The 25,531-nt window shown below is 33.2% G+C and overlaps 1 protein-coding gene across 1 annotated transcript in view; it reads left to right on the top strand.

Annotated features, from left to right (window-relative positions):
• The window catches only part of LOC149556310 (tyrosine decarboxylase 2-like), a 45,511-nt gene extending 26,634 nt beyond the window's left edge, over window positions 1-18,877 (top strand). Inside the window, exons 5-6 of the mRNA XM_089829807.1 lie at window positions 4,079-4,242; window positions 18,518-18,877. Of these exons, the coding sequence (XP_089685933.1) occupies window positions 4,079-4,242; window positions 18,518-18,877 (524 nt within the window). The remainder of the gene's footprint in view (window positions 1-4,078; window positions 4,243-18,517) is intronic.
• Window positions 18,878-25,531: the final 6,654 nt, after the last annotated feature.

Genomic DNA, 25,531 nt, shown 5'->3' with positions numbered 1-25,531 from the left:
GGAATTAAAAGAATTGTCCCACATCGATTGTGTAAGCGCAACAAGCGCTTTATAAAAGTAATGACCTGCGGATTTAAAATCAAATGAGGTGGGCCGCTGGGGTTGTGGCCGAGCCGTGCTGGTGGGGAAATATAGTTGCCGAAATTGGTGGAGATGGGGCCGGACTTTGTGGCTGGTCAGCCGGAAATTTACTGTACCCGCTACGAATACTGTACGCAGTACGGCCGTAGTATAAATATGCCCGCCAAATGCCTGCGATTAAAATAAATATACCTCCAAAAGTGGCAGATCCGGGGTGTCACTACTCAGTTCTGTTAAAAAAAATTTCTTTGCTGGGTGCCTGAAGGGCAAAATATTTTTTGGAAATATTGTCAAAAAATGTAGAGAAATAAAATAAAATTGCAGATCCAAAATTAATTAAATCTGCAAAAAATGACCATACGCGAACTGCAAATCGGGGCTTCCGGGTTCCAATTTGCAATTTTTTTGCCTCGCGGTCGACTTTGGGCCAAGGTAGCCGAGTTTATAGTCGATTTTCACTGGTTCAACATTTCGAACGCAATGGTGAGGTTAGATCTGGCTCTCGACACTCCCAATTTTTGCAGTCTTTCGGATTCAGGTTGAGGTGATGAAGCAAGCGTGGTCTCAAATGACTATGTGATGAGGAAATCTCCAAGTTGCTCTGACACCATGTAAGAATTTGCCTAAGGGAAAAATTCACCCAAGAACTAAAAACTCAAACATAAGCACAACTGTAGACCAAGAGAGAGAGAATGATCAGAATGATGATATATTCAATATGCCATGTTAAGAGTACACTAGGAGTGCTTGTATATAAAGGTCTCTTAAGAAACACCTAAAATGTCTCTAGAAACAACTAGGAGATAAGACAACTAAGCACCTTATGCAACATTCTAGATGAATGGATAAGAATGACAAAGTGTCGTATGTGTGTAGAAGATTCTTATGTTGTAGACAACATGTACTTAAAAGAGGTGCAGACCCCTATGATGTCATCATGACAACTCACAAGAGTGCACATACTCTTAGGTGACTAATAAATAAATATTAATATAATGCATTAACCTAAGTAAACTTAAGTAAGTGTAATAAGTAAATACTTATTTACATCAACATTTTTGATATTCAATTCTTTCATTATTAGTTTGTAACTTTAATGATTAATCTTTTGTATTTTCCAATTGTAGGTGTCAGAGTCCTTGGTTAGAGTTCTCCACTTGGTAGATAAGGATCAAACTCTAATAGGGTATTTTTATGAGGCCATGGATAGGGCCAAGGAGTCTATCAAATTTTATTTGACTTGGGAATTATTGATAAAAGATGGAACAATCAACTCCACCAAGCCATTCATGTAGTAGGATGCTTTCTCAACCATTGTCTTTGCTTCTTAGAATCCTACTTGGATCATAGTGGAAAGGTCATGGAGGGTTGTAATGTCCCCATTTTTAGCAGGTTCCTGCAATTGGCCAGGTCAGTTCACTTGTGAGCTGACAGTAGGATTTGAGAGTTTTTGTTGTGTGGTTATAGGCTTTCCAACAGCCTATGGTATGTTTTGGCTCCATTTGAGGGACTTACTATTTATAGTAAGTCAATCTGTTGGTTTCGATGAGCTCAGTTGAGTCAGAGGAGTTGGAGGAGGCTCTCATTTTTTATTTCAAGCTTTTGGTTTGGGCTCCAAGAATCTTGGAGGGAGCGTCTATTTATAGTAAGTCACCTCATCAGGTTCATTCATTGTCTTTCATCATCAGGATTACTTTGGTGTTGTTAGATTTAGATTTTGATACCACACAAGCCATAATAAAGCCACAAAACTATCTAGATGTTGACGTCCACCATCATCAACTAGCGAAAAAAAAAGCCCATGGTACTCTCATTGGTAACGAGCAGATAAGAAGTAATTACCCATCAACGTTAAGGCGTATCTCCGCATCATTACTTGAACATCCCTCACATGTACATGCCACCTTAATTGTTCGCAGTCCCACCACCCATCAACGTGAAAGATTTCCCAAATCAAAAGTCCGCCACCAATTAATTCAAAAACATCCCATGCTTTATATATTAGCCAAATGAAGACTCCAAAGCCTTAGAAAATTTCAAATGTTTCTTGGTTAGAACTCCCAATACCAACTTTAGATAATTTATCCTTTTGTTTCTGATTACTTTGTACCAAGGAAGGATTCATAGTCCTTACCTTATGTTTCTTGTTCTTTTGTCTTGTTTTGTTTCTTTTCTGAAACCATTTTGGTGTTTCTGGTGTGGTCGACTCTTCTGTTTGTATGTTCAATCCCATAAACCTTTTTGGTTTTTTGTTGGACATTAATATTATATCTTATCTTATCTTATCTTCTACAACATTTTCTTCCTGAAGGACATGAGACACCCTATGGTCCTCTAATGTCTCTAGAACTAATCAAATTCTTTGGATATGCTTGTTTAAATACCAAGCGTAAGTCTCCCCTTTATTTATAGCATTTACTACTTGAGTTGGGAATATCACCTTCCAAATGCAATTTACCAATCCCCAACCATTTCGCCATCAAGTTTTTATTGTTGCAGTGAAACATTCAATTTCATTATTCGATCCCTTTGGCAATTTCTTAGCTCTAATAGCAAGGATATTCCCCAACTTATCTCTCGCTACAAAACCTGCACTAGACGGATGTGGGTTACCTTTAGAAGCCTTGCCAAAATTAATTTTCATCCACCCTTTGATCATGAGGCTTCCAAACCACAACATCCCTTCTACCATCCTAAGGTTTAACTTTCAATAGCCCATTAATGGGCCTTCTGAGACTAGCCTTTGAAAGCAATTGGGTACGAAAAAAAAAAAAAAACCAAACAATCAAGCCTCAACTTTCTAGTTTTGCAATCCCACCTCTACAATAGTTTTTTAAGTCTTAGCATTGGTGATCCATTTGTCTCTTCCATTCTTCTATTTCCATTTTTACAAGGATCAATTTTTGGCATCCTCAGGGTCCACTTTTGAAGATTATGACCTGGTATCTAGGGTCTAGGTTTTCCTCATAAAGCATACAAATTAGAAGAGAGTCCTTGACTTAACTCTTGTCAAATTCAAACTCCACCCAAATCCATCATGGGAGACCAAAAGTGAAAATTTTCTTAACAACAAAAAATAAAAGGATTTCCAATATTTAGAGATTTTTATGTGTAAATTTCTGAGATGGAATAGGATTAAAGATTGAAGATTCTTGTTTTCCTGATTCGTTTTGTGGATTGAATATAATTTGTATTTTAAGGTTTTGATAAAAAACATGTATATCTTTGAACCGATAGAAGGTTATGAGGTATTTAAATATTTTTTAATTATTGATTATGAGTATCACTATTTTTTTTTAATCGTTCAAGTGAAGGATTATGGCCCCTTCCATTATATTACATAATAAAATAAGATAAGATTATGTTGAGAAACTAGGACTGACAACTTAAAGAAATCAAGCACTAAAAACTATATGGGCAATACCAGAGGTTTGTCAGTCTTCCCAAGTAATAAACTGATCACTATTTATGAGCCATAAATCTTCAGAAAATAGTACACAAAAAGTGCCTCACATGATTGGTTTTTGATACCTAAACTCCTTTCCATTCTAGATTACAAATCTAGTTGAGTTATAGAAAAAACCCTTTTTATTTTCAATTTGCATATGCGAAAAAACACCTTTTAAAACTTGGCATGGTTGGGGATGAAATGGCAGCTTGGTCCAGGTAAAAATATGCTTGAAAACAAAATGACATAAAACTGAACTATCATAGATGAAAGTCTCTGTTACTCTATCTGTGCAGGTTGTTGGTTTCTTTAGACTTGTGTTTTCCTTTGGTGCTTATCAATATGCGATTGTATTAGTTTTGCATGTATTTAGTTTTGTTCACAGATTTTCCACTTTACTTACTGATGCCTTACATGAATGAATTATAAATATTGTTCATCTCAATCTATATCTATCTAATTATTTTTTGCATCCTATGATAATTAATGCTTCAACTCTTTTTTAGGGGTTTTGCATTTTCTGTACTTATGGTAAGAAATTTGTGGTAGGTAAGGGTGGTGGTGTTATTCAAGGTACAACAAGTGAAGCTGTTTTGGCTGTATTACTAGCAGCACGTGATAGAGTATTAAAGGGGGATAGTACCAAATCACTAGAAAAGCTTGTTGTATATGCATCGGATCAAGCACATTCTGCAGTGCAGAAAGCTTGTATGGTATTGATGCTTTCCTTCACTGGATTCAATATTTTTTTTCCTTAGCTTCAAGCTATACAATTTGACTAGTAGGGAACTGGTCAGTGAAATTTAAGATGTGAATTGTCAGAATTACACCTTCATGATTCATCCATGCAATTTGGTTTTCTAGTTGAAAAATGGCACACAGATACATTCAAATCCCAAAATGATATTATTTTGAGGCAAGAATTTTACAAACATTCGAGTTCTTTTCAATAATTTTGTCCAGCTAGAGTTAACTTCAACAATTTTTTATTTAGCTGCATTTTACAAGCAAGTTAATGAGTTTTTTATGTAGGCTGATTTTCTGAGAAAATGGAACCTATATTACATTAAAGAATAGATTACATCAAGTGCAAGGTCTTACAGGGATATACCTTTTCCTTGAATAGAAAATGCATGTTCTAATACATGAAATTTTGTTGGAGATGTCTTAGAGGCTATGGGGGAGGCCTTTGGGGATTTAATGTTGGTTGATTCAGCGTCTTCCAATATGTATAAGATGACGTATGCTTGCATTCTTGTGGACATTGATGTCTCCAAGGGGCTCCCTGAAATGATTAAGTTGGCCTCTCCAAATAGTTCTTTGATTCAACTTCTTGATTATGAGGGTATTCCCTTTAGATGCAGGAAATGTCATAAGACCAGCCATCTCCCTTTGCGATGCTCCTCTGAAAAAGGTTAGATCGAAGAAATTACCTTCTTGGTGGTTAGGGGTTTTAGATGATCACTACACGACTCAGAATGTATCCATAGTTGTGTATGGGGTGGATAACTCTTTTCAGAATGATCTTTCTTTGGTGGAGGATTCTATTGCTGCCTTTGATGATTCAAATGTTGTCCCTATGGCGATGACCAAGAATGTTGCAGTTGTCCCTTCTTTTTTTGTGGAAACCGTTGATTCGAATGTTGTCCCTTTAATGACTCTATTTTAGAATGGTGCTATTGTCCCTTCTTCTGGTATTCCTCTATGTTGGTGTTGTTTTAGTGGTTTTATCTCTTGCAACTAGGGTGTTGGGGGTTAGTTATGGGGTTGAATGCCTTGATTGGCAGAACGTTGTTGGGAAGGTGGAGGATGCATGGACATCAGTAAAAGGAAAAAAGTCAAGTCCTCTAAACCTTCATTTGATATTTCTTTACGTTCTCAAAAGATGGGACCACAATGTAAATCTTGATGGTCAGTATTGTATAAGGTTTCGGGTCCTTTCAAAACCTGTTTCTCGCTTGCTCTTTTAGAGGTTGCCCCTTTTTGTCAGACTTTCCTAGCCTTCAATGACCCATTGTTTCTTTGTTGATTGTTTTGGTTCAAGACTTAATGTCTATTTCTTTTGTAAATCGACGGGTTTTAAGCACTCGTTAAAACTTTTTTTATTTAATCAAAAACTAAAACTATGTCTTGAAAGTTAATTGGAATATAGGTTAATAGAAGGATGAAATAACAAATCTTATCAATACTATGCACATGAATACAACTTATGTAAATAATTACAATATTTTTTTCTCTATGTTGTTAAACATTATTTACATGAAGTATTTCGCAACAACATATATAATTAATATAGTACTTAAGTGTAGTCTTATCCAAGAGAGTGCATTGTAGATCAATAACTTTTCCTTTTGAGTAGAGGAGTACTTGTCAATTGCCTATCAACTGTAGGGAATTTCATGATATGAGATAGGTTGTAAGACCTCATTACAAGAGGAGTGGTAAATGCTGAAAGGAAAACACATCTTTAAGAAGCCAATGATGCTTGTGAATATAACAATATCAATGTTTGGCTTGTCTAATAAATATTAATGAGAAAAATTCAAATTCAAACTTTCTTCTTGATCAACAATCATTAAATGCTAGTTTGAGATTAGGTTAATAATATAACTACTTAATAATGAAAATAACTATTGTAAATTAATGGGATGATATCTTATTTAGATGTGCAAGGATCTTAAAGTCTTAATAAATGTTAAGCTTGATGGAACCTATTAATAGGAATTGGCAATACAGATTGATTAAGCTAGAATAACTATGTTGGGATTCAGAATTTGATGTAGAAAGTCCTACAATGTGATGGAAGTTCATGTAATTTAACTTAGGATAACACAATATTTTGGTAACAGAAGAACTTTGGGATCCGCTATGAAAGCATCACTAAGGTATTTTGTATGATCTCACAATGTTCATTGAGCAATGGTATTTGCACACAGTGGAACTTGAAAAAGGGAAGTGAAATATTTTGTAATCTCTAAGCCTACTTTACCAAGTTATAATAGATTAATTTGATATGTATAGACAACATTATAAGGAAAAGCACAATTTTGATCATCATTAAACACATTGAATCTAGTTAATGGAAAGTGTCTTATATTGGCATTTGTAATGGGCTCATGATGGCAAAAATAGCAACAATTGTGTCTTGAAAGTTAATTGGAATATAGATTAATAGAAGGATGAGTGACAAATCTTATCAAGCTATTATGCACATGAATACAACTTACGTAAATAGTCACTATTTTTTTTTCTCTGTGCTATTAAACATTATTTACATGGAGTATTTCACAACAACATACACAATTAAGTAATATAGTGCTTTAGTGTAGTCTTGATCCAAGTGAGTGTATTGTAAATCAATACCTTTACCTTTCGAGTATAGAGTAACTGTCAATTGCCTATCAACCATAAGAAATTTTGTGATATGAGATAGATTGTAAGACCTCAGTACAAGAGAAGGGGGAGGGGTAAATGTTGAAAAAAAAAAAACACATCTTTAAGAAGCCAATGATGCTTGCGAATGTAACAATATCAATGCCTGGCTTGTCTAATAAATATTAATGAGAAAAATTTAAATTCAAACTTTCCTCTTGATCAACAAAGAATCATTAAATGCTAGTTTCAGATTTGGTTAATAATATCACTACTTAATAATGAAAATAACTATTGTAAATTAATGGGATGATATCTTATTAAGATGTGCAAGGATCTTAAAGTCTTAATAAAATTTAAGATTGATGGAGCCTTTTAATAGGAATTGGTAGTAAATATTGTTTAAGCTAGAATAACTATGTTGGGTTTCATAATTTGATTTATATAGTCTTACAATGTGATGGAAGTTCATGTATTTAACCTAGGATAACACAAGATTTTTCGAAATGTAAGAACTTTGGGATCCACCATGAAAGCACCACTAAGGTATTTTGCATGATATGACAATTTTCATTGAGCAATAGTATTTGCACACGATGAGACTTGAAAAAAGGAAGTGAAATATTTTGTAATCTCTAAGCCTACTTTACCAAGTTATAATAGATGAATTTGATATGTATAGACAACATTACAAGGAAAAGCATAATTTTGATCATTATTAGTAGCAAAGAGTACCTTTACAAACCAAGAGGGAATTTTCTTTTCAGTGTCTCATGATAGAGATTCAAACCAAACCATCAATCTTGTTGGTTAGTTGAGAGACACATTTCAAGTGAATTTACTATTTGTTTCATATTTCTATATTTTCTTAGGATCATCAAAGATAATTTACAAAAAACTCAAACATTCTTTTCTACTACTATTTACATCACTTCAAGAGCCTTTGAATCTTGTAAGAATTCTTAGTTATATGACAAGGAAATATATAAAATTTTACTCGATAAAATTTAACAACCAGAATAAAGAAACCATAAAAGATCTAACTAAAACTTTTTTTATGGAAAAACTATAAAAGAAGATTGTTTAGATCTACTATCCAAATCTAGCCGCAAAATTGAAACTCCTACAAAATTTGTAGACACCAAGACATTAGAGGCTTTAATTCCCACTTTTAAGTGCCAAAGCAACAAGTGATGTGAACCTCTAAATGAACAAAACTTTATCTTCTTCACTATTACTTCATCATTACATACTGACCATTAGAGTTTCCTTTGTAAAGTCTTCTTGCACTTCTTAACATTTATTTTTTTCTTTCGAAAGTTCTACTTGAAAAAGAATGATAGTACATTTTTTGTTTTCTTTTTTCCACCACATATCTTTTTGACTCTCCTTAACACTATTTAACCAAGAGAGAAATCGGTCACAAGGGGCCAAACATACTTGCGAATGAATACATTATTTTAATTTTTCAAGAAGGAAGTATATCTAGATGGACGATTCATTTTTAAAATTCCTCAAATCAAAGTTTTAAAAGTAGGTTGTCTGTCTTTTTATTTTAAATTAAATCTTGATTAGTTTCACTAGGGTTGGCCTTCTTTCTATAAACTCCACCAATGCCTGAGGTAAACTCTTTCTTTTAAAAGGATCCATGATTTATGATTTATTAGAACAATGATATTAATGACCTTTTACGTTAACATGTTTAAGCCCATTGTTATGTGTAGGCATACTAATTTCTTCTATTCTGATAGTAATATTCTTCCAATGTTTTTTCTCCTCTTCTTTGACATAAACAAGAATAATATTTTTAATAAAAAAATGTATTTAATAAAAGGGAAGGATGCCTTCCATTCATTCTCAAACCATTGCTTTAAATGTTTTTTCATCAACTATATTTGAAAAATCACCACTATAAATTTCTTAGACACAAATATTGCTACATCAACTTTCACTTCTGGACCACATTCTAAGAACACATCTAACTTGTACCAGTAGCGGATTAACTAGAAACATTTTGTAAATAAATTTTATTCTCTTTCCCCCCATTTTTTAAGCTATAAAAATAAGTTTGAGAAATGTAGATAAGTGTACACAAAAGAAACCATTTGACACTACTAACTACATGATGATATGGAAACATCCCTTAAGAAAAGGTGCTCGCTTCAAGCATGAACTTGTTCAACTTAAAGCATGAACTTGTCCAAAGGTCACTAACATCAAAATGTAAACTTGACATCTATCAACTTTCTAGGATTTTCTGGGTTTATTTAAAACTTCTAATCAAGTTTTTTAGTCTTCTTTAACTTTGTTTAACCTTTTTTCATTAATAGAGACACACTAGTATTTACTCTTTCTCTCTTTTAATACTCGTTTCTTGTGAGTACAACTTTTCAATTTATGTAAAATAGATTTAAAGTTAGTTTTTTTTTAATTCATGATTTATAGATTTTATAGTTGTATTTATACATGGAGTATATTTTTCATTTAAAGTAGTATACATATTTTTAATTAAATTTTGGCAACTTTGAATTTGTTCTATAAAATTCTTAAAGTAAAACAAAAAACACTAAAAATATCTCAATTGTTTTAGGCCATTACTAGGAACCTTAAGCTTAATTGTAAAAAGGAAATCCTTAGCTAATTTTTTCTCCTTTTTTCGGTCTTCTTTTCTACTTGTACTTTGAAAATTCAACCATGAATATATTTTTATTCTTAAAAGCCTCACCATATTCACAAAAAAATATTGCTAATGGACTTTCTTTTATAACTTTTGATAACTATTTTTTGCTATATACTTTTAAACCATGTAGAGATGATATTTTTAGTAATTGTATTCCACTTTACGATAAATTCTTTCACAATGAATCTTGTACTTACATTTAATGAATTGTCTATTGATACCTTAGTAATGATTCTCATAATAAATACAAATATTATGCTAATTATGACGACTTTCTTCTAGAAAAACCACCCTTACCTCTGAGTGATTATTGTATCACATATCATTCTAACCTCTCTTGAACTCCATAATTCACTTAGAAGATTCTAGCTTCTCACAATATGCTAAAATGTGAGCACACTTCTATAAACCATTATTCAGAAAGAATCTCATGACAGGCATCATATAGCTTCTTATCTATGACGTGCAAGAATTAAAGTGATATGTTGGTGGCTCTCAAATGAATCCAAAAATGGAGACCCTTACAAGGTGCACCATAGAATGGAAGATTCAAGGAATAAGAGAAAGAATGCTAGTATTCAATAACTTCAAATGAGAATCAATGCGAGTAGTAAACTAGGATGAGAATGCAAGATTAATCTATTATGATAATGTAAGTGCAAGAAAAGGAAACTAAGATAACAAGATGAAGATTAAAATCCTCCTAGTTAAGATACACAAGCTAGGCTAGATGTAATAAAAGCAAATACTAATCTAGTATGCAAATATGAGAGTGCAAAGTGAGTATTCAAGTTCTCAAGAAATTAAGAATCAAAGCACCAACATAACAATATCATGAAATCCAAATATGAAGAGAGTGAGGAGAGAGCCTCCTTTTAAAGAGATTTGGATGGTTAGAGATTAAGAGATAGTAGATATTTATTTTTTAGTTGATCCATGTGAAAGAGATTCTCTAGAGTCAAAAGAGATGGATGAGATTAAGAGAGACAAGATGAGTGGAGGAGGTTAAGAGGAAAAAGAGATTCCACTCATCTTGGAAAGTATGCATTCAATTTGTCAAAAAATTGTATTTATTATTATTTTTAAATTAAAAATTCCTTTTTATGTGCACACAATGGATAAAGGGGATTTTTATTTATTTAAAAGGAGACGTGTTCTTATAATTAAATAAAACTTAGGATAAGGTGGTGAAACTATAGCATAAAATAAAATAAACGATTAATTGATGATTTGATCAATGATTAATAAATTATGCAAAATTGATTAAGCACATAATGTGGTCCAATGTATAGATTAAAAATACTAAAAAGGGGGCTTATTTACTAGATCAATATTAGGTGATTGCTTTTTCCCTCTTTAAGTCAATGTGTGAGCAATATAAGTAAGCATATTGAGTCAAAGAATGATGGTGTCAAGTTGATTGATAAGAGATCTAACTTTGCACTAATAGTGAACAAAGTCCATCAAAGTAGATAATCCTAAATGCACAATTTTATGTGAAGCAATGAAAATGAACATTAGCACAAGGTTGATAAGATAATACCAGAACTGATAAGATGCAATGAGAACTATGTTAAGAGAAATTAGATAGATCAAGCATCCACCCTAAGTGGAGCAATTTTTTTAATAAAGGATCTCAACTTGATGTTAAACAATGAAGTTGAGATGCCCCTAGTGATGATAACATAACACAATCAATTTCCAACTTTGAGAGATCAATGATAGGTTATTCCTTCCCCCTTGGGATCAAATTTGAAATGATATAGAGAAGATGCACAAATGAGATAAATTTGATCAAATCAAGATAAGGTATGGTTCAAGATGATTGATAAGCAATTCAGAAAGAGTAGAATTGACTTTGACCACAATGCGATGAGAATAATGTACCCTACTTTGACTAATAATGATAAAATATAAGAATTAGATCAAATGAAGAAGAAATGATGAATACGAGAAGATATAGAGATTGAAATGATGTTTTTTCTCAAAAGATTTGCCTTGAAAAGGGTTAATTAGCTATGCAGAGAAAAAAACAAAATTTAAAATGAAATTTTGACATTTGATTTTGATCTCAAACATGAATTTAGGATTTCGGTAAGGGTATAATTTTCACTAAAATTTAAGATAGTTAAAAATTAGGTCAAAATACATATAAGGGAGTCCAAAAGGATAGATAGATGTGATGATAAGATTAAACCCCTTTGATGACATGATCAAATAAGACATGAAAAAAGACGTAAGGATGAAAAAGAGATGATCAAGATGAGAAGAAGAGATGTGAGGATGAATGTAGTTTACTACACATATGATGATGATGAAGGAGAATCTCTCCTTGCTTGAATGCAAAAGCCTAAAATGCTAGCTATGATGAAAAAAACTTGATATGAAAGAAAACATGAAATGCAAGGTATGATTTGCAAGGGTCAGTTACGTAGGTCCTTGTTATTGTCATTGAGCCTTATTAAGGTACATCACAAGATCATACAACCATCACTATTGCAAGCACTACTATGAAGATATGCATATGATCTATATTAGATAGGATGCAAGAACCTAACATAAGGATCAAATACATAGAGGTTAAAATGACTCACTGTTAGAATCCTAGTTAATGTAGCTAGACTATGCTTGCACCAAGACATAGATGCCAAGATGGCCATAAATATGGTGTTGTATAGAAAATACGATGTAATAGTCAAGGACATAGTTCAAACTCATGTAAGTGTCCAAATAAATTAGGTTAAAGTATATGTGGAGTTCAAACCAAGTGGACAAATGTATCATAGGCACCTAAGCATTGAAACAAATAGGATCATCAAAACTACACCCACAAGAAGAAGACAAAGAAAATATGCCCCATGCCCTTAGTCCTCTAATAAAGTGACATCCTAGAGAGACTAAGGAGGGAACATTAATGAAAATTATTAGTAAAAAACAACACTCAAATAAAAGAATCAAGCAAGTTTTAGTTATTTTAGTTTAAGTGCAATTTGAAAAAGAGGATAATTCCTAACTCCCTAAGACTTATGGCTGCAAGTGAGATATATCACACAATTCTAGGCTGCTGACAAGGTGTGAGTTCAAAGTAGATTATCTAATAAGTGTTAAGGAACACTCAATGTCAAGAGTAGTTCTGAGAAATATTGTTTGGGGTGGTATTAAGATACACTGATGAATCTTAGTGACCAAAGATGACATAGTTTGTGACCCTTAGACCTAGAAAAATACCAATTCCAAACCAAGGAGACAAGCATGCATGATGAAAGTCAAGTGGTTTATGGCGAAGGCCATTAAATGATAGATGAAAGCACATAAGTCTCAAGTGGTGTATATTTCTTGGTTTTCAACACAGGGCAAGATTTTTTTAAGGAATTTTTATAATTCTTTTAGATTTTTTGATATTTTGATCATTTGGGTAATACATCAAAGTGCCTATTGCTAGGTTTTCACTAAGATGATTATTTTTTCAGGACATTTTTCAATTTCTAGGTTTTTTAAGGATGATAAGCTATGTACAAGGGTCTGGATGCCAAGAGCAAAATTTCTTCAAATGGAGTATATGGACAGGTTCATGGAGATGGTCTCTTTCTAGTGTTGAGAGTTAATATGCACAAAATCCAAAAGCAACAGTGATGATATAAAGACCCAACCAATTAGGTTCAAAATTTCCCTTTTGTTTTCAATTTTTCTGATTCTTAGAATTTTCTCTCAAGACTAAGTCACGAACTTCAGAAGCTTGATGATGTACTTTCTTGTTGTAGCTCTTAGACATCAATTTTTGGTAGACACTGTTAAGGTTTAAGGATCACTACAAATGTAATGGCACTGCCATAGTATTTGTGATATGTGTTTTCCAAATGCATCTATCCTTGTATTAATAACCTTAAGTCATGAATATACATGTTTATTGGTTAATCTATGTAATTAATATTATAACATATTTATAATACTATTATTATATAATCATAATAAATAATAATAATAATATATATAACCATAGTTATATATTATTATTATATTAAATTATCTCATATAATAAACATACACATGTAAAGGATAAATATATTTGAATTGACTAAAAATTTAACACCCCCTCTTAGTCAAGAAGGATAAATACATTTTGATAAGAAAGGTAAATAACGATTAGTATTTTGTATAGCCTAAAAATGATCAACAATTGTCATCTAAGCTCTTAATTATTAAAATACCTAGTATGCATTTACACAAACAACTCAAGATAATCAACATGATGACATCTAAGCTCTTAGTTGGTGGACTCACAAAATGCATACTTACCTCATACCCAATATGCATCTATATGGGCAACTGAAAGACAATCAATTTAATGACATCTAGGCAATCAGATGTAAGTCTCACAAGATGCATATTCTCATGATTTAAGTACAACACTTACTCAAAATGAATAACATAGTTATAAATAATATTATCTCCTTATAATAAATTTCACAAGAATATCATATGAAAGACATTTCTTTCAAAAGATTCACAAAATTACAACAATTTTGGATACAACAAATAATATGAATCTCAATTTATTGAGATTTGTACTTAGGAAACATTATCATACCAAGATCTTCTCTAAATGTTTCCACTTTGGTTTTGGCAAGGGACTTGGTAAGGATATCATCAACTTGATACTCTATACTAAGGTAATTTAGCTCAATTACATTTTTCTTAATCATAACTCGCACATAGTGATATGGTAACTCAATGTGTTTAGACCTATTATGAAACACCAAATTTATAGAGAGTTTAATACAACTTTGGTTATCACAATAGATTATAGTAGGTTCCAAAGGTTTCTTAGATAGATCAAAGATAAGCTTTCTTAACCATATTGCTTCTTTGGTTTACTCATGAATTTACTTAGAGCATTTACTGCATAACGTATATAAGGTCTAGTGCTTACTAAGTACATTAAAGATCCAATAATTTGATAGTAAAGAGTGGGGACAACATCTTTAGTTTATCCTTTTAGAAGATTTGTTTCCATGGGTGTCTTCACAGATTTACTTTCCATCATTCCAAATCTTCTTAATATATCCAATGTATAACATAGAATTTAGCCAACTAAGATTTCCACACATCAACACTCCCTCTTAGCAAGGATGGTTAAACACAAAACATATATCACACTATTGGTAATATTAGGAATGACAAGTTTTAAGGATATCTTTGATCAGAAGATATTCATAATTAATATATCACATTTGATATCATGAGTATTGGTTTACCAGAATGTCAACACATGATATTCACCAATTACTCAAATAGGGTTTTGATATCACATATGATATCAAGAGTATTGGTCTCCTAGAATATCAAAATTTGATATTCACAAAGTACTCAACTAAGGTGTGATATCACATAATAAAAGTTATTGTAAGATCATCACCTTATAGTAACTTCTACAAATGCAAGTGACATCATTTGGAAGTCATCACTTCCTTATGACGTACACTAGGGGTAGGCTCATTAAATCACATAGACACAAGATATATTCACAAATTTCAGTCCTCATGATTGCTCTAATTTACAAAACACAAGAGAAACCATCTCAACATGGTTTACTTCCTCTTAATCAATAAGATTGAGATCACCAAAGGTTGACTTTAATGAAGTGTCATACTCCCTCTCAATCTAACATGATCAAGATATTCAAGGATCAACTAAAACATATCCTCAATCTATTTCATTAGAGGGATGTGTCAAGCTCCCTCTGAGCATCAATCTCCTAAGCTCTTTATCCAAACTTGTCTTTAACAAAGTGTCAGACTCCCTCTGAATTTGATATTAATTTGTTTTCCTACAATAAAAATCTTAGAGGAGAAGACCAAGGAGAATAGTGTTGATCATATGGTCAAATCATTTGTCTATTAGTGACTTAACACTTAGTCAATTGGTTCCATTGCTACTAAGCTCTACAATTGCTATCGAGCTTATCATACTTCTAGCAGTGTTAACCAAGTGTTTTAGTTGCTACTGAGCCAAATAGTTAGATAACAGTTCATGCTGAGCTTCATAGTGTTTGCTGAGCATCTAAGATAGTTTTACAGTGTTTTCCAAGCCTTACAATGTCTATTGAGCTACTAAGAAAAACACAGTGTTACTTGAGCATAGAAGAAGCTATCGAGCATTCCAATGTAAGTGATGAAGATATTAGTGTTAACCGAGCTTTGTAGTGTTAACCAAGGATATCAATGTTTATCAAGCTCACTGTGTTAACAAAGTGAATGAAGATCTTAGTGTTGACCAAGCTATGTAGTGTCAACAAGTATTTCAGTATCTACCAAGTTCTTTAGTGTTCACCAAGTTGTCCAGTGCAAAGTGAGTTCCTACTACTCAAAGTGATCAGTATGGATCGAGCTTCAATGTCAACCAAGTTCCAGAGTGTGCCAAGTGTTTGAACATCATCGAGTTGTCTTCAAAGCTCTAGTTACAACAACTAGCCAACTTTGTGAATTATGATGAATAGGGTATTATAGCCAACTCCAAAAGGAAGTTAATTGGATTGGTATATATGTAATGCATTATACCATATCCAGATGAGTATGTATGTGAGAAAGAAAGAAGAAGATGAGTGCGAATTAAAGAAGGCTACAAGCAATATAAGGAACAAAAAAGACTTATCTATCACAACAAGGTGATCATTGTTATTCAAAGGAATCTCATTAAGAAAAAAAAAAGTTGCAGATCAGAGATTAGCCATTGGTTTATCCTAATAGGTACATTAGTCAAATCCTATAACAAGGTGGACTTAACAGTCTTATTCCAAATCTCCTAACAGAGTGCACAATTCATTGTATGTATTTAAAACCCTTTCACAAGGTGGACTAATAGTCCTTATTGCTCATAATAGGGAAAATCATCAGAAGTGATCAATTGTAATCCTTAATAGGCCAACTTTATACTACAATCGTAAAAAATGTGGGTATCATCCTCAACCCAGTTATACTTTCTATTTGGAAGGTTTCTGGGTTACCATATCTTGGGTCAAAGTGTTATGAATGTTTTATTGCTTTCATTCTTTCATGCATGCAACTAGATTAGATTATGTGGTAATGGTTTAATTGGTAAGTTAAGTTTAAAGTTTTATTGGTTCCCGATTCACTCCTTCCCTCTCAATAACCTAGCCTACCCTATATTTCCAAAAATTGGTATCAGAGTTATTGGTTCTCACATCAGAAGTTTGACAACTTGAGAAAAGATCATAGGTAATGGAGGTATACATGTTAGACAAGGCTATTGAGGATGAGAAGTTGGATCTACAATTGGCCATTGGACAACTCAAGAAAGCTAAGGAGCATCTTCCCCAATGTTTGCAAAGAAGGAAGGAAATAGCAGTAGAATTGAATGACAATCTCTACATTGATGAAAGAATTGAAGACTTGTGCCAAGATAAAAGTTCAGATGAAGCTGATGCAACAATCAAAGACCTATTTGTAAAGAATCTCACTCTTCATGAAGAAATTAGAAAGTTGAAAAGAGAACAAGAAATCCAATCAATCAAGATGTGTGAAAACTTGGAATAAAAGGACAAAGGCAATGAAGAGAAGAGATTTCTAGCTGAGAAGATAGAAGAGAACAATAATGAAATTCAAGGACTATCAATTCTAAAAGCAGATTTGATTGATTAGCTCAATGATGCAAATCAAGAAGTTATCAACCTAATGACAAAGAATGAAAGGTTTCAGAATGAACTCAACATGGAAAAGAAAACCAATGAGAGGATGATGAAATCTCAAGAAAGCATGAATGAAATGGGCAAACAAATTTAATCAAGACACAAAGGCAAAGCTGGCTTAGGCTATACAAATGAAGGAGAATCATCTCAACAAGGAGCCCAAAAGAAAATAAGGCATACTTGTAATCATTGTGGAAAAATAGGGCATACATCAAACAAGTGTTGGAGCAATGGAAAACCAAGATTCAATGGAAAGTGTTACAATTGCAACAAGCATGGGCATAGAGAAAGTGAGTACATAGAGAAAAATAAGTTTGAAGGAAAATGTTTCAATTGCAACAAACACAAACATAAATCTTCAAAATGCAAGACCAAGAAGTGGAACCCAATAGAGCAAATTGTGAAAGCCATATTTGGTTAGTATTACAACACATGGTGTAGATGTCACTATTGTGGTGAGTTTGGGCACATTAGATCAATTTTCATAAAACATCACATGAGGAAGAGAGACACTACAAAGAGATGTTTTGTTTGTACAAAACTTGGACATCTTGCCAAGAACTATATGAACAGAGGAAGAGTTGAAGATGAAAAGAAAGAAAAGGCTGACAATATCAAAAAGAAAATGAGGCAGCAATGGGTGCAGAAATCTCTAGAGAATGCAAACCAAAGTCTAAAAATTGTTGATACCCAAGCCAATGAGTTGGGTGACTCAACCACTTCAATTTAGACGTCCATGAAGATCACTGGAACTATGATTCTAAAGAGACATCTCATACTAGTTCCAGTCAACAAGAAAAAGATCCATATTAGCATTTAAGATGCACAAGGACCAACGAGTTAAGATGACAACTGAAGACCTTACTGAGAAAGGTTAGGTTGCATAACCCTATTGAACTTTAGATGCAGATGCCGAGTTGGTGACTCTACCGAGTTCAAAGTTCTCTCTGAGTTGGTAGTTCCTATCGAGTCATGAGATGCTATCAAGCTGAAGGTGTCTTCTGAGTGATAAAGACCTAACAGAGTCGAGGACAACTTGTCATCGAACGAACATTTGTGCAAAGCATTAATGGCAATTGTAAATACCATATTTTGTTAAAATTGGGAAATCAAATGTATTGTTTCACCATGAATTTTCATAGCATCGAGTGAAGAGAAAATTTAGAGCCCTCAAGTGATACAAGCAACTGTTGTTGAAGATATCTACCATGTTCAAAGCTTTACCAAGCAGATGGCATCTTCTAGCAGTAAGGTGAAGAAGGGTTTTGAGATGTTGGTTCATGGAGTTGATTGTGTAGCGCCCAAGCTCAAACTGAGTCTAGAAATTGCAAAAGCACTTGACCCTATAGGAGCACAATCACAGATTCCTCCAAAGGTACTTCTTGTACATGGCATTCATTCTTTCTATCATTGTTTTATTCAAGATTTGGGAACCCTGGAGATGAATCAAGCATTCAATGAGCTATGTGTGGATGGAATTTTGAAACTTGAGCATAAGTACATGGAGACAAAGGGTTTTGACACATATCTTGCATATGCTAAGGGATTTCCAAGGGAAATGGATGAGATTCATCTTGAGCCGTGTCCATGAAATGTATTTGTGTTTAGATCACCCTATTCCGATTACAAAGAAGATGATACACATAATTACTAGGTTGCCTATGGTGAACAAAAAAAAGACCACTAAAACCCTAGCTCGGGTTGAATTGGCCAAGAGAACTCTTGTCGAGTGGGATGAGAGAGGGATGAAACTAAGTGGAGTTACTGACATGGTATTTAAGTTTGGCATTCATGTGATTGCACATAAAATATATATCTCAAGCCGCCTAAACAACATATCATGTGAAGCCATTGACTTGATGTATAAGGTGGTGAAGAACAATCTATCCTTTGACCTTGCCAAACTGTTGCTAAACCAATTTAACAAGAACATGGAAAATATCCGAGTCTTGAAGAACAACCCATGTAAGTTTGGTTCTTTGTTGACATATCTATTCTTTTATGTACAATTTTTTTTCCCTTCAAAAGGAACTATGGTGTGGAAAAAGGATACACTAGTGTTATATCAAATCAATGAGTTTATAGCAGAGATGGGTGAAAATTTTGATAGTATTATGGATAACTACTTTGAGTCTATCAAAGAGAAAATGCAAAGTAGATACAGATTCCCCAAGAAATTGGTGGAAGACTATGAGAAAGATATTTGTTTTCTGGTTGATTGTGGCAAGGTCTACATCTAGGCTATGAGGCCAACGGTGGCATGGGTTAAGCCTCTAGGATATGAGGTTAACATATATGACACCAAAGACATTATTGAGGCTTTCTTGAGTGAGCCAGTAGACCCCAAGGCAACATATTTTGGCACCTATTAGGAGGCTAAGGCCAGAATAGCACTTGAAATCAAGTTACCCCAAGCATTGAAAAGAGGAAGGAAGAGGATAGAGAAAATACTTAAGAGCAGTAAATCATCCAATTCTCCTCTTATGTTAACTAAAGGTAAAGGTGATGACCTAGTGGAAGAAGTAGGAGAAGAAGAGAATGAAGAGGAAGAAGAACACAAAGAGGAAGAGCCTCCCAAGAAGAAAGGGAAGGTGATAATAACCAAACCTACAAAGTCTTACCTTGCTGTGTTTACAAGAAGATCCACTAAATCAAGAAAGAACTTAAAATTGGGTGATGATGAAGATGAAGTAGAACATATCATATTTCAAAAGAATACCCTTACCTTTGAAGAGAAATTAAAAGGACTAGTAGAAGGAGGAGGTACATAATCTTTCAAATCACTCAAGTATGACACTAGGAGTGCAGAGGAGAAGAAATAGATAGAAGATGTCCTAGTGACAAAAATGGAAAAATGGAAATACTCTCCTGATGAATTGGTCAAATAAGTTCCTGACAATATTCTAAAGGCAGTTACACTTGTTTGAGAGAATACACTTAATGTTGCAAAAGATATTGGGGAGCAGAATTTGAGGCAACTAATGCCTAATCTGTCAAACAAGGAAGTAAATGAATCATTGAAGAAAAATGAGTAGAAGCTTACCCCAAAATTCAACGCATTGCCATTCTTGTCTAAGCACATTGTATCTGTTGTCAAATCAAATACTATTGCATGGAAGAACATTTACTGTCTGCACAAACCCAGTGAGGTAGTTGTGAAAATTGATGAAGATGATGTGGAAAAAGACGAGGAAATAGATGATGAAGAAGTTGATAATGGAGAAATTGATGATGTTGATGAGGAAGAATTTCAAGAAGTTGTAGGAGGAGATCTTCCTAAAATTCAGAGTATAGAAGACTCAGATGTAGAAAAGATAGCAACAGAGGTGATAACCTCTCTTCCTCATTTTCTGAGAAAAGCCTTGATGCCATCAAGCTCAAAGAAGGAAGCTACCAAGTTGGTTGAGGTAAAAAATGCTTCTCCAAGCATCCAACAAAAATCTGGAGCAACATTATCGAGTGAAAAGATGAGTGAAGTTTCCATCACTTCATCTACTGAGCAACATGCTCAGATCATTCTAACATCAAGCTTGACTGAGCAACAACAAGGTATTCCTATTGTTAGTGTTATTTCAATTGTTCCCACTTTTGTTTCTATTTCTACTATTTCTACTATCGCTTCCACCATGGCAAGTGCAATGATAGTTGAGACTCAGCCTTAACCAAGCACTGAAGTTTTGAATAAAGGAAAATAAATTATTTCCTCTATTAGTTATAAGGAAAAGGGTCAAGAGGTAGATACCTCTAAAGAAGATATTGATCTGGATGAGGATATTGTTATTCCAAACTTGGATACCTCTAACCTCACTCTTGAAGAGATGGATACCCTTGGTGAGCTCTAGAAGAAAAGAGCAAGGCAACAAAAACTAAGAGTTCAAAGGAAATAGAGGAACCAAGTTCTTGAGGATATTAAAGGCATATTTGTTGATGCACTGAGAATTGAGGTTGATGAGAAACAACCTATTTGGATCAACTTGTGGAAGTTGTTCACAAGTAAAATGAGGAGTTAAATGGACAGGAAAAAATTCTGCAGAGGGTAGAGAGAAAGATTGAGAATAAAGTTTTGGAGAAGGTTGCACAAAAGATAGCTATTGACCAAGTAGAATTATCTACTATTCTTGCTACACTTGAAACTTATGTAACTAATGTAGTTTCTCTATTTGTCAAGTTAAGTGATACATCTATATTTACTAAGGACATAAAGGTTAAATTATCCAAGATAGACGAGGACATAAAGGCAAGTGCACATCAGTTGTCACTTGACCCTAGTAGAAGCTCTGCACATTTTGTAAAGATTAGGTGTAATACCTCAAAATTGGCTCATTGCCATGATACCAACTTTGGTTTATTCAACTATTCCTAAGTCCTATTTTACTAGGCAATTCTAATTCTAATAATCGCTACTTGACCTAGGTGTCAAATGCAGAAAACCATAATTTGCATTAATCACACTATTTATTTAATTCTTAAGTATCAACTCAAATTAGCCACATAAACCTATTGATTTAATTTAATTTAATTATAAGTGTTCTACTTTAATTAAATTAAAATCACCTCTTTAGCTAATGTACAAAGGAATTACATACATTTAATTTAATAAGATACCTCCTCTTTTTAATTATCGAATTTAATTATTCAATTAATTAAAGTTATTCAATTATGAGGTCATATTCTATTTTATTAAATTAAATATTCTTGAAAAGGGTTTAACTCAAATTATCACTCAAAAAGGAACTAGTTAACTCCTTTTATCACTCAAAAAGGACACAGTTAAGTCCTTTTATCACTGAAAAAAGACTCAGTTAACTCCTTTTATCACTCAAAATGGATTCAATTAACTCTTTTTATCACTCAAAAAGGACTCAGTTAACTCCTTTTATCACTCAAAGGCAACCAGTTAACTCCCTTTTCATGAGGAAGTTACCTTTATGACTGGCTCTTCTCTTCAATCTTGACTGTCCATTTCGGTTAATCTCAACCGTTGATCACCTCTTGGATTTTATAAAATAAGCTCTCCATTCCTCATTATAGAGGATGAATTTTAGAATTTGCGTCAAATTTATGCTGAAATTCTTACTCACTTTGCTCACATTTGCATAGCTTTATTTCTTTCATTGTAATATTAGATTTTAAATATGCATCCATTTAGCATACTATGCTTCTTTATTTCTTAGATTAATAATTGCATCTCTCATCTAGATTAATTGCACTTTCATTTAGCTGCATAAATCCTTCGTTATAGAGATCTGGTTGCCTGCTTCTCGTTCTGAGAGCAAAGGCATAATCCTTCTAGTTAGAAGGCAACATATCGCTCTATTAGACTTTTTGAATAAATAATACAATGTTTATTTTAGGATGATCTCACAAGTAATGACCATGTTGAAGTGTATGTGAGGATCAGAGGCCCCCCAATTTCGCATATACATCAGGTACTTGACAAATCTTAAGGCAAAATTGTTAAGGGAAGAAGCCAAGATTAGGGCCACACTTGCAAAAATTCAAGGCATGATTATTCCTAACATGGATGCAATTCAGAAACATGTTGCACATGCAAAGACATTGATTCATGATAACAATTTTTCCATAGCTAATCATATGATGAAACTTTCAACAGAAGTACAGATAGCCCTACATGCATCAAAGGTATTGCAAGATAACTGGGACAAGACTATGACCATCATTTTGAAGGGACAATGTGATTTCTTGTCACATTTTGGTATTAACTTGTAATTTTTTTGCATTTGTCACTCCACAACGCTCCAATTTTTGATGAAGAGGGTGTGCCAACCATTGATTGCTTCAGATATATGCATAGGGGAGTTGAGATATATGTATGGGGGAGTATGTAACAAGAAGAGAAAACACATGTCCAATATGGAAGATGTAAATATGAAGCAAAAAATCTGTTTACTAAAATAATTTTGAAAAAATTAAAAAAACAGAGTAAGAGGTTACCAAGGTACAATAGGAGACGATAGTCAAAACTGAGTTGAAGATTCAGATTGTTGATAAAGGGAGTTTTGATTTGTATTTTGGGAATTCATATTTTGGGTATAATAGGTATTTTTGTCACTAATGCCAAAGGGGGAGATTATTGACCTTATGGTCAAATTATTTGTCTATTAGTGACTTGACACTTAGTCAGTAGGTTTCATTGCTACCGAGTTTTACAATTGCTACCAAGATTATCATACTTCTAGCAATGTTAACCAAGTTTTTTAGTTGCTATCAAGCTAGATGGTCAGATAAAAATTCATGCTAAGGTTCACAGTGTCTATCAAGCATCTAAGACAACTTATAGTGTTTGTCGAGCCTTACAATGCCTACCGAGTTACTAAGGCAAAACACAGTGTTACTCGAGCATAGCAGAAGCTGCCAAGCATTCCAATGTTAGTGATGAAGATATTGGTGTTAACCAAGATTTGTAGTGATAACCAAGTATATCAGTGTCTATTGAGCTCATAGTGTTAATGAAGTGAATGAAGATCTTAGTGTTGATTGAGCTATACAATGTCAACTGAGTATTTCAGTATCTACCAAGTTCTTTAGTGCTCACCGAGTCATCCAGAGCAAACCAAGTTCCCTGACCAAGCTTCAATGTCAACCGAGTGTCAGAGTGTGCCGAGTGTTGACATTATTTTTTGAGTGTCAAAACATCATTGAGTTGTCTTTAGAGCCCGAGTTACAAAAACTAGTTGATTTTGTGAATTATGATGAATTGGGTATTGTAGCCAACTCCAAAAAGAAGTTAATTAGATTGGTATATATGTAATGCATTATACCATATCCAAATGAGTATGTATGTGAGAAAGAAAGATGCAGATGAGTGCAAATTAGAGAAGGCTACAAGTAGTATAAGGAATAGCAAAGACTTTTCTATCACAACAAGGTGATCAATGTTATTCAAATGAATCTCATTAAGCAAAATAGAGTTGCATATCAGAGATCAGCCACTAGTTCATCCTAACAGGTGCATCAGTCAAATCCTCTAACAAGGTGGACTTAACAATCTTATTCCAAATCTCCTAATAGAGTGCATAATTCATTGTATGTTTGTAAAATTCTTTCACAAGGTGGACTAATAGTCCTTATTGCTCCTAGCAGGGCAAATCATCAAGAAGTGATCAATTGTAAACCTTAATAGGCCAACTTTATACTATAGTCATAAAGCTTGTGGGTGTCATCCCCACCCTAGTTTTACTTTCTATTTGGAAGGTTTTTGGGTTACTATATCTTATGTCAAAGTGTTATGAATGTTTTATTACTTTCATTCTTTCATGCATGCAACTAGATTAGATTATGTGGTAATAGTTTAATTGGTGAATTAATTTTAAAGTTTTATTGGTTCCTAATTCACCCCTCCCCTCTCAGTAACCTAGCCTACCTTAGATTTCCAACACATAGTTCTTATATTACATATAGAAATACAAAAAATGTTAATTTGAAAGTTAGTAATCTAACTCATGTCTATCACTAACAACAACATAACATAATTCTTCACTTATATTTTTAATAATAAAACTAAGATAACATAATACTTAATTTTATATATAAATGATGTATTATTATTATTTATATTCCTATATTCAATTTTCCATTTAAATTCACTTAAATGCATATTCAAGATGAAAAGATAGATGCTTACCTTGTCTAATAAACCATTCATTTGAATATCACACACCTCTTCCATTTCTGAGTGAATTTGGTGGTCTTTAATCTCTCGTGGAACTCTTTTATTCCTCCACGTCAAAATAGTTAGATTTGAGGGTGAGGGCACCTTAGTTTAAATGTTTTGTTCCATATATGGTTGTGTAACTAATTCCGCCACAACTAGTGGACATCAACATCCTTGATAGTGCTTCTTCTTTGACACCTCCCCTTAAAGGATTAGATCAAATGGGAATGTAACATTGCTTATAATTTCCCTCCCACAATGTAAAATTCCCACTCTTATAATGTCAAGAAATTTTGCAGCACACAAAATTTGAAAAACTTTATTTTCATATTTTTCTTTATAAGGAATCATCCCTCTTGTAGTCAAAGGATGATCCCTGACTAATTTTCTTTTAAGCTCAAGAATAAGAGAGTTCCGCTAATCAAACCTCTATTTTACAAATTAGATTATAAAACTATAAATAGTTTTTCTTGATGTATTTTCATCTTCTATAATATAATTGTGAAATCTTCAAAATTTAATCTCCCTATCCTTTTATAACTTCCTTATAACTTCATTTATTTATTGCGC

Source organism: Cupressus sempervirens, chromosome 5, assembly GCF_028749045.1.
Source record: "Cupressus sempervirens isolate cs-2001-9-10 chromosome 5, ASM2874904v1, whole genome shotgun sequence".
NCBI classification, from domain to species: domain Eukaryota; kingdom Viridiplantae; phylum Streptophyta; class Pinopsida; order Cupressales; family Cupressaceae; genus Cupressus; species Cupressus sempervirens.
Note: the sequence above shows the minus strand (reverse complement) of the source record. Positions and strands in the feature narration are given on the sequence as shown.